This window comes from Mastacembelus armatus, chromosome 20 (assembly GCF_900324485.2).
Source record: "Mastacembelus armatus chromosome 20, fMasArm1.2, whole genome shotgun sequence".
Lineage (NCBI taxonomy): Eukaryota > Metazoa > Chordata > Actinopteri > Synbranchiformes > Mastacembelidae > Mastacembelus > Mastacembelus armatus.
In genome coordinates this window covers 9,854,750-9,866,585 of record NC_046652.1, presented here as the reverse complement: position 1 = coordinate 9,866,585, position 11,836 = coordinate 9,854,750, and the positions used below count along the sequence as shown (strand labels likewise).

The 11,836-nt window shown below is 39.9% G+C and overlaps 1 protein-coding gene across 1 annotated transcript in view; it reads left to right on the top strand.

The window, feature by feature from the left end:
* Positions 1-11,836, top strand: part of ptprn2 (protein tyrosine phosphatase receptor type N2) — a 125,601-nt gene that overhangs the window by 34,380 nt on the left and 79,385 nt on the right. Inside the window, exons 5-9 of the mRNA XM_026292338.2 lie at positions 1,372-1,822; positions 1,960-2,253; positions 2,513-2,553; positions 2,894-3,315; positions 6,331-6,417. Coding sequence (XP_026148123.1) covers positions 1,372-1,822; positions 1,960-2,253; positions 2,513-2,553; positions 2,894-3,315; positions 6,331-6,417 — 1,295 coding nt within the window. The remainder of the gene's footprint in view (positions 1-1,371; positions 1,823-1,959; positions 2,254-2,512; positions 2,554-2,893; positions 3,316-6,330; positions 6,418-11,836) is intronic.

Below are 11,836 nucleotides of genomic sequence, written 5' to 3'. Positions count from 1 at the left end.
TCTTATTGGCATTCTCTCATTTGATAATTATCACTAAACAAAAACTACTGCTGATGGGAATGCAGTGGCATTATCACTGGTACAGCCAGTACAGCGTTCCAGGGCCCAGAGGTTGTCAAGGGTCCATGGAGTGGTTTTAATCCAAGGCAGGCTCTTAGATAAGTGTTGATAAAAATTGGTGCTTAGGCCGCTGTCAGCGGTGCTAATCAAAGAGTGTTTTGCAGGATAGGAATTGCATGGTGAGCTTCTCCATGGTGACATTGCAATGATCTGTCTTTCATTTGTTTGGAGTGTATGCATGTGCATACGTGCATGCGTGTGTGTGTGTGTGTGTGTGTGTGTGCACTTCTGAGCAGAATGGGGAGGAAAAAAAAAAGAAATTTCACCAGGGCCAATTACCTTATGTTACCGTTGGAATCTCATTAAAATAAATAAAATAAAATTAATAAAAGTTCTGCTATAATGAGGCATGTAGACATAGTTGCAGACGGGAAAAGCATATTCTTGCTATTCATTCTAATAGAAAATCAATGTTAATTGTAAATTCTATGGCAATAGTTGTTGAATCATTTCTTCCATAACTAAAAATATCAACGTCATGGTGGCATAAGAGGAAAAGGAAGAGAATCAACAAAGTCTAAATTAGGGTATATTGTGAGGCATTAGGGCTATATGTAACTAATGACTCTTTTAATTATCAATTAATCTCCAGATTAATTGATTGTTTGGTTTTACAAATGTGAAAAATACCCAATATAATATGTATATATCAAATATGAACAAATTAAAGCAGCAAATCCAATTTCATCCATCCATTATCTATTCCTGCTTATTCCTAACCAGGGTCACAGGGATCTGCTGGAGCTTATCCCAGCTCTCTTTGGGTAAAAACCATGTGATATTTCAGTTTTTCTTTTTTAATAAATTTGCAAAAATTTCTACATTTCTGTTTTTTTCTGTCAAGATGGGGTGCTGAGTGTACATTAATGAGAAATAAAATGAACTTTTTTGATTTTGGCAAATGGCTGCAATGACACAAAGAGTGAAAAATTTAAAGGGGTCTGAATACTTTCCGTACCCACTGTATATAGATAATGCATTTAGTATTTGAAAAGCTGGTCCTTTTCTCGACATGTACAAAATTTTTATGGCAATTCATTCAGTCAATGTTTAGATGTTTCACAGGATTAGGGAAACCTTAGACCTTCTTGTGGCACTGACAAAGTACAAATATTCCATATGATTCATCCTCTGGGGTCCATAAAAGTCTATACAAAATTTCATGCCAATCCATCCAGATGTTTTGTCTGGGCAAAAATGGTAGAGTGATCAATTCTGACTTATTTCCAATGGGACTGTTATTTTGTGTAGAATGAAGAAGTCAAGTCTGATGGTCATTCGGACCCTGGCGAACCAAAACCCAAGCAGGGCTGGAAACAGACCACTATGTACAGCATTCAGAAAGGCTCTGACCAACTTCCTGTCACCAAAGTATTTACCCAGAGTGGGGAAGGCAGGCACCCTAAGCTCAGTACAACCTACTCCAACTTGGACCCAGAAAGGAACACGCTGCTTTCCCACCATCTGGAACAGCTTCTTGATGGGGCACTGGGCACTCAGCAGGGCACCCCAGGTGGACAGGCTGTGTGGCCCAAAGGGAAGCCCCACTACCTCAGTTACATCCATCCAGCTCTGAGTGATGATGCAGAGCTGCAGCCTCAGGTGGCTTTTGGTTCTAAAACCCAGAGACCTAACTTAAACAGACTGTTCAAGGCTGGTTCAAATCATCTGACAGCCAAAGAGTCCCCTAGTGTCACAGATGGTAAGATCTTCTTTTTATTGCTTGTTATAGATATTTCACACTCCATTATGCATTTGTTGTGCGTTTGTTTGGAAATGTGTGCTCTTCTGTGTTTAAAAACCCAGTTTTTAGTTCTCATTTGTCTCTTTGCTGGTCAGAGCGATTCATTCAGAATGTGGTGAACCAGCTGGGAAGGCACAGCATCAGTGTGCATGATTTGATGGTTAAAGACCTGGACCAGCTGGCTGAGGTCATTGCAGGAGCTCTGCAGGAGGTAGACAAACAGCAGTCTTGGGTTGGGCCCCGGCCAGGACCAGGAGCTACTGAATCCAAGGGGGGCATGGAAGGTAACAGGGAACCCCTGGCAGGCATGCAACTGAATCAAGACCAGGACCTGAACTCAGACAAAGGACAGGATCCGCAGCAGAAAGATACACTGGGAATGAAGCAAGGTGGGTGTTTCTTCTGCTGAGAAAATAATAAAAGCTGGCAGCAATCAAAATAGTTATGTGTTTATTTTTAGTCATAAGATTATTAGGCATTTGAAGTTCAAAATGTTTAAAAATGCTTTGCTTATAAATAATCCTCATAGAGATTTCTGCCAAATGTAGTTTTGAGTCTTTCATTTTGAGTTACTTTTTTTTTTTGCTAAATACAAGAGAAAATTTTAGTTTTCACACAATCTGCTCACATACATGTGTTTGTTTCTAGGCCAACAAATAGACCATGCAGACAAGGAGCCTGTTGACAAGGTGAATTTAAAATTACTCTGCTCAACCAATAAATTGGTTTCTGAGGGACCCAGACACGTCCAAACTTTAACACACCTTATTCACTTTTGAATGCTTCTTCAAATAGGAATGATTTGAAAGTTGTGCAATTTTGTAATTTCTCTAAAACAGAAACATTCCTGAATGCAACACAAATTAACATATTTCCAGTGACTGACACTTCTATTAAAGTATAAATACATTTTTTATATATAGAAATACAATAAACTTCATTTTAAAAAGAAACTAAAATGAATAAATAGGTAGAGTGAAGTAGAAAATGCCTTAAAGATTCTAAAGAGACATCTTTGATTCAACACAGCATTCGGCTTTCTTCTCAAAGCTGCTGGACTACCTCAACCTGCAGCCATTCGGTAATGCTCCAGAGGTCAACAGTGCGTCACCAGCAGCCCTTCAGAAAACAGTCGGACTGGAGAGCGTCCAGAGCCGGACGATGCAGGGCCAAGTTCCTGTACATCAGCAACGGGAGAAGACGGTGGCCGTTCCTGAGAAGGTTGAGTCTATATTGCGGCTAACTGGTGGTGCAGAGGGGCCTGATGCACAAGTCGACTCAGAGATTGAGAGGTGGATGCAAGGGCCTCAGGCCCCAGCAGGGAAAATGCAGGTGGAAGATCCACAGAAGAAAGACATGAGAATCAAAACTCAGCTGGTTCACGTAGGAGTGAAGGAGTTTTCCAGCAGAGGGAAGGACAGACACTTTGGCTACATCATCACCAGTTCAGAGTGAGTATGGTTTCAAATTCTTCTTCTTCTCTATTGTTATTGTTACTGCTATTATTATTCAATCATATCAATTGTAATAAAAATTTTAACCCATAACATGAAGATTCAATATTAAGTTTTAATCAGCAGGTACATTGATGTTGTGTCTTATCTGTTAAATATGGGGTGATCAGCAGTTTGAACTGTCCACGTGCATCATTTAGCTGGACAGATCACAGAGCTAAACCTACACACACTGAAGATTAAAGGATGTTGTTGGGGGCAATGCTATAAATTAGTGCTGCCAAAGTTAATGAAAGAGTAAAAAGTTTACACAAATTCCCTTTGACACCACAAGTTTTTGACGCATGATTAACATATGCACAATCTGTGATTGTTGTTCTCCTGTGATTATTGTTCCTGAAGCATAGGAAAAACTGCTCCAGGGCTGAAATTGTCTTCACTTTGGAGTGAAGACCGCCCACCCCCCCCCATACAGTCTGCAGCAGCTGGCAGGCATGTCTCAGACAATTACTGTGGGTCTTAAGGAGCTATAGCGTTTATTAGAGACACACTGTACCTGCAACTATACACTTTCTGTCTACAAAACTCCTAATCTCTCTGCTCCAATCTCCCATTTTAGTGTTCCGCTGCCGTGCTGTCACTCTCCCTTCTCCCTCTCCTAGTCCCCCTCTCTCTCTATGCTCCCCCCACAGCATACAGAGGCTGTGCACTGAATTATTCTCATAGGAACTTTGCCGTTCTTATAAACTTATGACTCTATACTTTCAGGGACCTCCACTGCCTTAGTCATTGTCCTCAAATACCTGCAGTGGAGGCAGAAAGCAAAACCAACAGCTTTGTAAAACCATTGTCTGATTCATAAATGGTCCTTATCAACTGACTTCACAGTGTAGTTGGTATGTGCTTCATATAATGATATATTGTTCCACTCACCAGTTGTCAGGCATACTGTTGGATCTGTTGTAAGGCAGACTCATTTAATACCAACCATATGTCTGCTTTGTTCAGTTATATGAAACTGCCTTCAAGTTACAGTTTCTGACAAAACCACCCACATATTCACAACTTAATGGAAAAGATAGTGTAGTTTTAAGTCCTTAGTGTACACTGTACCTGATTACATTAATGGAGGCAATAAATCTTTCAGTGTGCTGTTATTACTGTGCTGTATTACAGCTTTAAAGGTAATACTTTGTCAGGAAGGGTAGCCAAGTTCTTTCTCTCCCCATCTCGCTCGCCTTTCACTCAGCTCGAGCTCAGCAAAGATAAGTTTCGATCAACTGTGTCTTCACCCCTGGCCTTCTCACAAATCCCTTTATGGTGTTATCAAGTCAGGTGTCAATGGGCTGTCCTTCACCCGTTCAACAGATGTGGGCTCATAAAGGCCTGATGGGTACAGTTTTGTCACCTTATTGCCACACATATAGGAACATAGATTAAGAAGTAAACACACAATATTGGAAGATATGTTGCCAGCGGAAAGAAAGAGGTCACCTTCAGAGTGAAATGTCACCACTGCTTTCTCCTCATCTATCATCAGCCCTCCTAGCAGACACCTGTAGTTGGCCTATAGATGTGTCTGAGTTTGATGCAGACCTCATGATTGCATGGTTATTATCCTCAGCTCCTTCGCACCCTGCAGTGAGGCTACGCAAACCTGCTTATCTGACAGCTCCTGACATTGTGGTGGTGGTAGTAGGGGGTTTGGGGAATAGGAGGGAGGTGTGGTGGAGTGTGCGGAGAGGGGGGGGGGGGGGTGGAAAGGTATGGATAGAAGAGAAAGAGACAGACTGAAACCCAAGGGGAAAAGTGCTAGCATCAACAACCAAGTCACTCTTAGAGCTCTCCAGTTGCTAGAATTACCGCAGAGGGATGCAAACGTGTCTGGAATAGCTTTGGTGAATCTTTAACTTTCAAAACCTCTCAAAAAATGGAGACACAAAGAACCATCTGCTCTCTCAAGGATGGAGGGAAACAGCTATTCTTTTACATTACACCATTTTGTATTCTGTTAGAGAAACAATATTGCCACAGCTAAACGAGATATTTGAGCATTATTTTTAATGTGAATATGTCTAGTATTTTTTATTCAAGTGGATGCTCATCTCAAAAAAAGAAAACATCAAACTGATAATGGACATGCTGCATGGATTGGTTGCAAGGTCATTTCCCATTTTTCTGCTACGGATGTGTAACAAAAATTGAACAATGTCTCATTATGATCCATGACTTTTTGTTCCATGTTCTCAGTGGTTGCAGGTTAAGTTGTCGACAATAAAGTAGTTTTCTGTGTGTGTTTGTGTGTATTGCCTTCTCATTTCCTCCATCCAGCGTGTTGTCCTGCAGAGTGCCTTTGTTTGGTCTATTTCATTGCCGATTTACTCTAGAAGTGAGAGAGCAGACACAGACTGAGCAGAGATGAGGCATGGCTTTATCAGACCACCATTACACTTCACCTCCATTCCATTTGCACCCTATTATGCTCATCTCACTGTGAGGGCGCGTGCATGTTGTTGTTTGTGCACTCTGTGTTGTCATGTTTTACTTTGAAGGTACGTGCGTGAGAAGGAAAAAAAAAAGTGAATATAGAAAAAGAAGAAGAAAGATGAGAGAAGGAAAGGGAGAGGAAGACGTGTTCGTATGATACAGCCATTACACCTCATGCAGGTTTCATTTGCACCTTATTGTTTGTCTCGTTGCTGGAAAAAAAGCAGGTGATTTACCAAGCCTGAAGAGGCAGCTGATCCCTTTTCCCATGGCATGGTGCTTTGTGTGTTTGCTGGTGTTTGTGCATCTCTGTGTCTGTCTGCTGCTGTGTACATGTGAGCGGAACATCCATGCAGACAAACATAGCTTTTGCTGGTGTGTAATGATCCATTTGTAGGTATGAACTGTATCAGTATGGCAGCATCTCCCAGAAAAAAAATAGCATTTTAACAACTGAATGACTGTGTGTGTGTGGTATGGGCAGCCTGTGGACCTCACAGTGCTATGTGTATGTTTCTCTTCCAGCTCTCTCACCACTGACCAGGGCTTGGATCTCATGGATCATCTGACGCAGAGGCTGAACCTTCACGCCACAGACCTCACCCAGCTCTCGTATGTAGAGAGACAAACATTCTGTACACTCATGCATTGACATAAATAATAATCTACGTTGCAGTTTACTATCTGTAAATCAGAAGATGGATAATTGGCCTTATTTGAAATACTGTCATTGAAATGGCTTGTTTTTTTTTTATGGCTTCTAACTTGTGAAAACAGAGTAAAGGTTGTCCAGATGTTGCAAGGTCTATTTGAATGAAAATGGTATGCTGCCCTGCCAGAGACAGTATGTGTGGTTTTGCTGACCTTTTGCTGTGTTTGACTTCTAATAGGCAGAGAAATCAGGCCTAATTACCTCCAGACATTCATGGATGTCTCTGCTGTAGTCATAGCACTATCACAGCATGTTTGTCAAAGAGAAAGTCATCAAGCCATCGAACACCCCTCAGAGGAAAGACAGAAAGGCACAGAAAGAGAAGCAACAATGGGTAGAGACCTAGAAAGAAAGTAGTCCAGTATCTTAATGAGTGAACATAGTGTCCTCGAACACGGACTGGTTTGTCCTTATACCATGGTTATGATGTACATTTGGTGTCAGACCGTGTTGGAGATGGATCTGTTCACCTAAGATCTGACAAGCCTTTCAAGACTTTTGCGGGAGAAGTGAAGTCTGGGTGGTTCAGTAACACCTACAGCAAGAAAACACCAAAGCCAGTGCACTGCAGTGTGAGGCTGCTCTGCACTGTAGATACAAAGTATTTGTGGTTTGAATAATAGCTGCTGAGAGGGAAAACTGTCTGACAGTGTTTGACAAATACACACAGTGGCATTTAAATAAATGCAACCTGATCTGATCTCCGTCTTTAAATCCAATCTCCACATTTGGTTTCTGAATTCAATAATACCAGGATATGTCATTATGCCAACACTGACTAACCTAATCTTCTTAGAACACCTGTAATTTTATGTAAGAAACAACTCCTGATCCACATGATGATTAATATTGTCATCTCAGTCTTGAGTACTTGGTGACATTATGCTGTAATACTGTTTAATCATTTATACTGTATGTAGAGAGGAAGACCACTCTTGTCGGCTGGAACTGAACCCAGCTGACGTTGGACGAGAGGTGGATCACAAGCCTGGATCACAGGACTGACACACAGACAAACATTCATAGTCACATATACAACTATAGGTAAACCCTAATCTGCATGTGTTTGGTCTGTGAGGGGACTGGAAAAAACCCAAAGTGACACAGGGAGAACATATGACCCCCCCCCCAGTAAGACCCTGGGTCGACCACGAGATTGAACCCAGTAATAGTTAATACAAATTTATTTACTAGGGGAAATCGTATATATTAGTAGAATAAATGTGGCATCGACTTTCTGAAGTTATCATTATCTATATATATATATATATATATATCTATTATTAATGGTGTCCATTTCAAATAAAGGTCCAGAAATCTGATTTCACAAAACAGATACAAATTATGCCATTTTTAAAGTTTCCAGTGAGTTTTCTGCACACCAACACTGGAAATACGAACTGCTTCTAACTAATTCAAACTCATTTCTATTAGATTCATAATAGAACATTGTAGGACTGATTATTTTAATAAATACAAACAATTTAATAATATGACAATGAAAAATAAATAACATCTCTTTACAGTTCAGCTCATTATTATGAAATAGTTTTTGAAACATTTGCTCATTATGATTAAATATTATTTTATCATCTTTGTTTTCATAATAACAAAGTTATTGCAAAATCCCTTTTTAGATCTTCCAGTGTGGGTTTTTGTTTCACAGTGCTGTTTTCCCATTGTAGCATTTATCAGCAAAATGACTTTGTCAATCAAGGTCAGGAGAGCCGGACCAATTATGTGATTAGTTTCTGGATAGTGCTGGATATTCACTGTTGTCACCTAAGTGGTGGCTGCATAAAGCAAAATTACTGTAGACCTTCTTTTCACCTTTCTCCTCCAAATAGTGCAGCATAATACAACAATCATATTAGCTACATTTCCAATGTTTATGCCAGAAAAGACAAAGGTTTTGAGGCCCTCAAATGGAATTTCAGGAGAAATTGGAAGACAGCTGCTCCTGGGAAGATTCAACATGGACACGGTGCTCAATTGGTCCCGCAGTCCTGGCCTTGATTGACAGATAATTATTCTGCAGAAAAAAAACAGCATTGTAAAATAAAATCCAACACTGGAAAAAATTATGTTTTGAAATAACTGGTTAGTTTGTGCTAATAAATATAGGCCAAAAAAACATGTAATTATATCACTAGTTGACTTACTTTTATCTGAGGTGAAGCCCACAGGGTCAGATTGGGAAAATGTAGATGGTTGAGGTGAATCATGTTTTTAAAAGAACATGTGTTTTTTTTTTTTTTGTGTAAAATCAAAAATTTTAAAGTAACCAGTAGCTGTAGGCTTCAAATAAATGAGCTATCTGGGTATATGCATTTTGCTTCATTCTACCACAGCTTTCATTAAAGCTGTTAAGCTTGTGTAAAAGCAACAGATTCCTCATGCTGATAACAGTTTTTTATATAGAGGACATAGAAAACATCCTCTTTGTTTGTTTTCCCTTTCCATTTTTAATGTAATAAAAGTGCTTTTGTGTAGAAATAGCTGAGATGGAGGATATAAGGCAAACCCATTGTGCCTCTTGCTGTGTGGTCATGGCAGGTGAGTGTTTGAAAGCCTCTATCTGAATATGAGCAGGCTGGAGTAGGGGAGCTGGGTCAGAGCACACCACCCTGCTTTGGGCACTGAGCTCTGCCTCGCTGCTCTGATGAGTCCTGATAGGAAGATGAAAAAAAAAAAGATTTTCAAATATGACAACAGGCAGGGAGAGAATAGAACAAACTGAGGGTTTTAATGTTGTTGAGATTTTCAGATGCAGAACACAATTATGTTTGGACTCGCTACTGCAGGAAAAATATTCCCTAATTTTTGGTGATTATGGGCTGTGCCATTTTCAGATGACGTAAATGTTTTGCGCATCAGAAACACTAGGGGGTGTGGGACACACACTCACAAGTCCATTCTGGCACACAGTCTGTGCAGACACGCACACACACACACCCACACACCCTGTCAATAACCTGCAAGACCAGCCGGCACATACACACCCATCATGTCCCACCAGCAGAGCTGATATAAAGTCCAAATGTCCACATCCAATAACATAGAAAATGGTTTGGACTGTTCCAGATAACTTATCTATCTTAACTTCATCTCCCAATTGTGGCAATGTTATTTGCCTTGTATATTTAATTAGAGTTTGTGTGGCATGGGAAATTGTGTCGGCTCAATTTAGATGCATTTAGATCTCTGGCAGAATACCTTTGGAGAATAGAGGCAAGGGCAAAGATTGTGGAAATATTGACATTTAAGAGAGCAAACAGGGCACAGGTGAAAGCATTAGAGAAGGATGTATTTTTTTGTGTGTGTCCCAGTGTGCGTTTGTGTGTGATCATGTTCACAAATGCATTGGTGCATGTTTGGACAGGTTTGGCTCATGTATTGCTCCCAGCTGAGCGAGTGGTGAGTGGGTCTGGGTCACAGCACTCTGGCAGTCTGATGAATCATAATGTATCACACAGTCTAGCAGGAAGTACACTAAACCTGTATGTACTAGGACATAAGAGTTTAGACAGGATGACGTGCTGTAATAGTCAGGTAAATCACTAATTGGTAGAGAGATGGGATATCTTGACCAACTGTGTGTTTTCAAAGTCACTCATATTGTTAACTGTCAATAAATTAGACTATCAGGCCCCATCCTTCATCAATTCAAAACTCCATACCAATATTTCACCTTAAATCACACTTGTAGTGTTTTACCTTTTTACAGTATATTATTTTTCTGTTTGAGGTAAGCACTAGTTTCCACTCATTTCTGTTAGAAGATTGTTAAATGTAAAGCATCACACCAGTTAATTTGGGGAATACATTAAATAAATACTGCCTTCAAATGTGGCAAATTAAAGGTACAGCTGCTGTAACTTTGGGCAACTTTACCTTCACTTTAAACTAGAAGTAGTGGTGACATCCTGTCTTGCTACTTCTGACATTAACAAAATCTGCTTACTGGGAGATCTAAAACTTCACCAGGTAATCCACATTATCTGGGTCAGGTGTGTTCGGCCAATCAGAAGCTGGAGGGGCAGAGATAGTCAGAAAACATGCAGGTCAGTGGCTCTCGAGGACCAGAGTTCTCTAACCGTGCTTCATGTCACATTTTCAGGCAACGATGTTATAGTTTAGATGTAAAATAAAGATGAATAAAAATCAAATAATGAAGACTTGATGTCCATGTTCATGCATGTTTGGCTATTGCTGGCTACCAGCAGTGTATTTAGATAACTTCACCTGGACGACTGATAATCTCCACAGGCAGACCAGTAGTGTGGTTACTGAAAGAAATGACTCACTGCAAAAATCTCCACTTTTGTTTTAGTTTTGAGTCCAAAACTCTGCTGGTAAAGTTTTGTTAGAAATACACGAGTTTATTTGAAATGAAATTCAACAAAAAAGTGTCAGTAATTTGACAGAAGTCAGAATAAAATGGTTTGCCGGACAATCAAAAAAAATTACATTGTTCATGATTTGTCAGGACCAGTGGGAGATTTTTCATGTCTTTTGAGAAGATAAAATAGAAACATTATTTATTGTCACTAAATGACCTTTTGAGATTCTTGTTAAAACTTATGGGAATGAAACATCTCTCACCTCCATTAATCATTTGTTCACTCATGATATGTATTTATCATCTCAAACATAATTAATTTCATTTTAAGTTTCACAAAACTTGAGGAAAATGATCTAACTGCTGTGTCCCAGCAGTCTGAATTACCCTGATTGGCTCATTGAGGAACTAAAATTACATCTGAATACCAGGTGTCATATTTATTACTGATTGGGCCACGCAGGGTCTTCATCCTTCATGGGGCTGACATATTTACTTTTGCCTTGTTGAACTGTCTTTTGAAAGAAAGCCCTACACTGTTGACGTGCTCTTTTAGCTGTTCTTTTGAGCTTCTGACAAAATTTGTTTTCAATTGTGGTTTCAAGAGGTTACAGCAGACATGAGCTGGATTTTTCTTCACACTTTGCTTCAGTATACGCTGCTTTTTCTTGCTGCTGCTGGGAGTTTTAAAATTAGTCTGGTGGGGGTGTTAGATTTCATTTTATGGCCAACCTCAGGGACCTTAAACATTTATTCTGCCCCAGGGAGAGAAGTCTGTTGCTGATTTCTGACCACACAGAGGAGACTACCGGTGCAAGCCAGGTTCCTCTAGGTGAAAAGAAAACAAGGTGCTCCACTGTTCAATGTACTTTGGTTTTTTTGTCCAAAATTGAACTGAAAAGGAAATCAATCCACCATCATTACAACCTTTTAGAAATATGACATCTGGCATTTTACTGCATCATCTTGTCATTTGC